General features: G+C 52.2%; 1 protein-coding gene across 1 annotated transcript in view; it reads left to right on the top strand.

Annotated features, from left to right (window-relative positions):
* The window catches only part of MYPOP (Myb related transcription factor, partner of profilin), a 7,192-nt gene extending 6,968 nt beyond the window's left edge, over window positions 1-224 (top strand). Inside the window, exon 5 of the mRNA XM_077747200.1 lies at window positions 122-224. Within this exon, the coding sequence (XP_077603326.1) occupies window positions 122-224 (103 nt within the window). The remainder of the gene's footprint in view (window positions 1-121) is intronic.
* Window positions 225-4,568: the final 4,344 nt, after the last annotated feature.

Below are 4,568 nucleotides of genomic sequence, written 5' to 3' on the forward strand. Positions count from 1 at the left end.
GCGGAGATCACCCCAGAGCCGGTGTCCGTGGTAGCCGCTGTGGTGGACGGAGCGGTGGTAGCAGCCAGGGGTGTGATCATCGCCCCTAAGAGCGAGGAGGGGGCCCCCCGGCCTCCCCCAGCTCCCCTTCCTCCTCACGACTCACCCCCACACAAGAGGAGGAAAGGATTCCCTACGCGGAAGAGGCGGGGGCGGTGGAAATCTCCCTGAAGTCTGCTGTCTGAGCTCCTTCTGCCTGTCCCTCCTCCCCCCAGCTTGGCCCAGTGGAGGAGGGCGACGCACCTTCCCCATCTCGGCCGCACCCTGGCTCCCTGCTGCGGGGGGCGTGAGCACCCCACTCCCTATACTAGTTAGTGCCTGATTCTCAGGGGGGCTTGTTGCTGGGCCCCCAACCCCCTTCTCCAGTACAGCGCTGTCTGCCTGGCTGCTTCCCTGAACCCTAACTTCTAAGCCATCAATTTTATGTTATTTATTATTGCCCTTTATGGGTTTCGGAAAGAACCTCGGGCGGGTCTGCACATGCGCTCCCCCTTCCCTAACAACTCCTGGTCTTGACTTGAAGAGAATTGACCCGTAGGGGCCTCCTCACCTCCCCAGTCCAAACTTTGGAGGGGGTGGGAGTAGCAAAACAAATCAGAATGTGGTTGACAAAGGATATAGCAGTCTGTACCCTGGGGAGGGGGGGGTGGAGTTCTCACTGGGGAGGTACAGGTTGGGCCCTCTGCCTCCCATTGCTGTCTCTGACCTCCAGAGCTCAACCCCCTCATTTCTCCCGAGTGGTGACAAGATGTGAATAAACTTATTTTTAATACGATTACTTTGGGCTCTGAGACAGGCCTGGGATTTCAGCACCTACACCTGTCCCCCTCCCCCCCCTCCCGTCCCCTGCCCTGCCTCCGCCTCCATGGACAATTGGCATCCCTTTCAAGTTGGGAGGCTGGTGATTTTCCACCCTTTTTCTTTCTTTCTTTAAAGCCATCAAATCCTATGTTCAAATCTTTTTTTAAAAATTTGTTAACGTTTATTTATATTTGAGAGACAGAGTGTAAGCGAGGGAGGGGCAGACACAGAATCCCAAGCAGGCTCCAGGCTCTGAGCTGTCAGCCCAGAGCCCGATATGGGGCTCGAACCCACAAACCATGAGATCATGACCTGAGCTGGTCTGATGCTTAACCAACTGAGCCACCCAGGCGCCCCTGCTGTGTTCAAATCTTATTCCTACTTAATCATCCTTCCGATACCAGCCTAAGTGCCATCTCCTCCAGGAGAACTTTATGGATTTCCTCCCCCAGGCTAGGATGGGTCTGCTTAGATTATCTTCTAGTGTCTTCTGTTCCCTAAATGAACATATGCCTTTATCTGTTTAAAGCCGCCCCCCAACCCGTGTTTCTTGAAGGCCAGAGCTGGTTTTCTTTTGTACTCCCAAACTTGCTACAAAGCACAGTAGCAAAGTAGCCAGTAACCACCGCCCAGAGTTCAGTCACACCTGGCTCTGCCCCTGGTGCTGCCCTGGCCAGCCATGTGGGCCTCCCTTTTCCTCATCTGTAAAATGGGCATAAAAATGTAGGCATCTTCAGCTACCTTCTATTTTTCTCCTTCAGGTCCCAGCTCAAATATCACTGCCTCAGAAAAAGTCTTTCCTGGCACCCCCTCCCCCCAGCAGTTGGGGTGGGGGAGAATACAGTTAAATAATCATTTGAGTACATTTAAATTGAACGTGTGCCTCCATCACCAGGATGAGCCTTGTCAGGGCATGGCCCGAACGTATCTCAGTCACTGCTGTGTCTTCCTGCAGCCTTGCCCAGCACAGAAGAGGGTTGCATCTTTGAAATAATGAGCAGCTTAAAAACAGTTTCCATTTATGGTGTTCCTTTTCTGGGCCAGGCACCATGCTAAACATTTATATGGTATTTCATCTTCACTTGGGAGCTGCCCAATGAAAAGCAGCTTCTACGGGGTCTCTGTTTTTTCCAGGGAGGTTTGGGGACTTGCCCTAAACTTGCAGAGGACAATCCCGTTGCAGCCCACCTGATGAAGCCAAACTCTGGCCAGAACTCTTCCCCCCACTAGTGTTTACTGAAGAATGGCTTAAAGACAATTTTAGGTGGCACCTGAACGGCCTCTTTAATGGTTCCAGATGTAGTGTTAACTTGATTAAAATGTAGCTAGTACCCCTCCCCCAAATGAAGCTAGTACCTAAAAAACCTAAACTGTGCCCATAATACAGACATACCTCGTTTTATTGCGCTTTGCAGATACTGCTTTTTTTTTTTTGAGTTTGTTTAGTTTGAAAGAGAGAGAACACGAGCAGAGAGGGGCAGATAGAGAATCCCAAGCAGGCTCCGCTCTGTCCGCGAAGAGCCTGATGCGGGCTCAAACTCACAAACCAAACCGTGAGACCATGACCTGAGCCCAAATCAAGTGGGACGCTTAACCACTGAGCCACCCAGGCGCCCCAGATACTGTTTTTTTTTTTCCAAGTTGAAGGTTTGTGTCAACCCTGCCACAAGCAAGCGTATCAGTAGCGCTTTCCGACTGCTGCTCATTTCTTGTTATCTGTCACATTTTGGTAATTCTTTGAATGTTTCAAACTTTCTCATTATTACTGCATTTGTTGCAGTGCTGTGTGATCAGGGACTGAGTCTGAAAGCTCAGATGACGGTTACCATTTTTTTGGCAATAAAGTATTTTTTAGAAGGTTTTTTTTTTTAATGTTTATATTTGAGAGAGAGAGAATGCGCACAGGGGAGGGCCAGTGAGAGAGAGGGGGAGAGAAAATCTGAAGCGGGTCTGCACTGTCAGTGCAGAGCCTGACGCCGGGCTCCCAACTCTCCACAATTGTGAGATCGTGACCTGGGTTGAAGTGGGACGCTTAACAGACTGAGCCACCCAGGAGCCCCAGAAATAAATGCATTTTTAAGTTAAGTTATATACCTTGTTTCTTTGGACATAATATTGTTGCACACTTAATAAACCACAGCCTAGTGTAAACTTAACTTTCAGATGCACTGGAAAACCCGAAAAGTTCGTTTGACTTGCTCTACTGCGCTATTAGATTTATTGCTACGATTTGCCGTATCGTGGTTGTCTGGAGGGAGCCTGCAGTATTTCCGAGGTATGCCTGTATTGCTCAGGTTGAGGCAAAAGTAGGTCTTTTTTTCCATGGGAATCAATATAAAGAGAATACAGGTGGTAAGTGAAATTGCAAAGCTGAGGCTGATGTTTGGCTAACAAAATCAGGGCAGCTATGACTGCAGCGGGCTGTGGGAGAGGAAGCAGACAGCCGGATTCGTTTGAAAACCAGTAATGAACGCAACTCTAACAAGTCATTTAAATACCTTTGAGCGCTTATCAGGGACCCAGGCTTAGAGACAGGAAGAGGGTGAAGGGGGTTAGAACCTAAAGACTTGCCTCGCCTCCCCTCCCTACTCTTCCAGCCTGACTCGCACTGTTCCCGATGCTGAGAAAAAAAACCTGGGCGGGGAAGGGGGGTGGGGGGTCCCCATAGCCTTGTTGGGCCGATCAGGTAATGAGCACTCAAGCTGGAGAAAGGTGGTTTCCCAAGAAACTACCTCCTACAGCTCTTGCTCGCCATCTCTGGCCTCCGTCCCTTCCCCCAAATTAGGGAGCAGTAGGGGGTGAGGATTCCCTCAACCCCGTGCTCCGAAAAAGAAAGGTAAAGCCTCCAGAAATTGAGCCGGGGGTGGAAGGCAGCGGGTATCGGGAAGGCCTCCCTCAGCCTCCCAAATCGCGGAAGTGCGTCAGTTTGGCCTCGCTGCAGAGCATTTTGGGAATTGTAGTGCGTGGTTGATGGGGCTGGCGGGGAAAGATACAGTTGTAACCCTTTGTAGACCAGAGCGAGCAGGCAGAACTGGAAGAGAGCTCGAGGGCGCTCGACCACACTCTTTAATGGATGAGACAACTGGGCCAGAGGCCTTCGTTCTTCCCCTTTCTCCGGCTGTTGCCAGCCCCATTCCGAGCAATGATATACAAGAGTTGAGGAAAACGAACTGCCAAGCAGAACCCTCCCTCCCCCTGTCGCCAGCTTTCCGTCCCCCCTACCCTGAAACCATCCAATCAGAGCCCCTCCGCCCCGCCCCAGGAGATGCTGCCTTCCAAACCAGTCATTGGCCCACCTCTGATGGGCGGGGAATCCAGCTTCAGAAAGAGCAAGACTTTTGCCTAAAGCTGCACAGCAAGTCGGGACAGACATTCTACGCCCGGAACCCTGTCCACTTCCGACCATTTCCGAACCCGTGGCAGCTCTGGCCATTCATATTTCATTTCCGCCCCCAAAACCCCATGCCTGAGCTCCGCGAAGCGCGCCGAACTCCCTGCCCCAACGTGACGAGTGGTAGGGTTTGCGCGTCGGAGAGGCGGCGAGCCCACTCCCTCTGCCGCCAGCTGTCCCCTTTAAGGATCAGCCCCGGCGGGACTACGTTTCCCAGAAGGCTTTGCCGTCGCGTTATGTAACTTTCCCTGCGAAGCGGCCTCTGGGGCAGAAGGAGGTGGAGGCGGCGACGGCCGTTGCAACGGCGGCGGCGGCGGCGGCGGCGGGAGCGGCGGGA

This window comes from Crocuta crocuta, unplaced genomic scaffold (assembly GCF_008692635.1).
Source record: "Crocuta crocuta isolate KB4526 unplaced genomic scaffold, BGI_CrCroc_1.0 scaffold334, whole genome shotgun sequence".
NCBI lineage: Eukaryota > Metazoa > Chordata > Mammalia > Carnivora > Hyaenidae > Crocuta > Crocuta crocuta.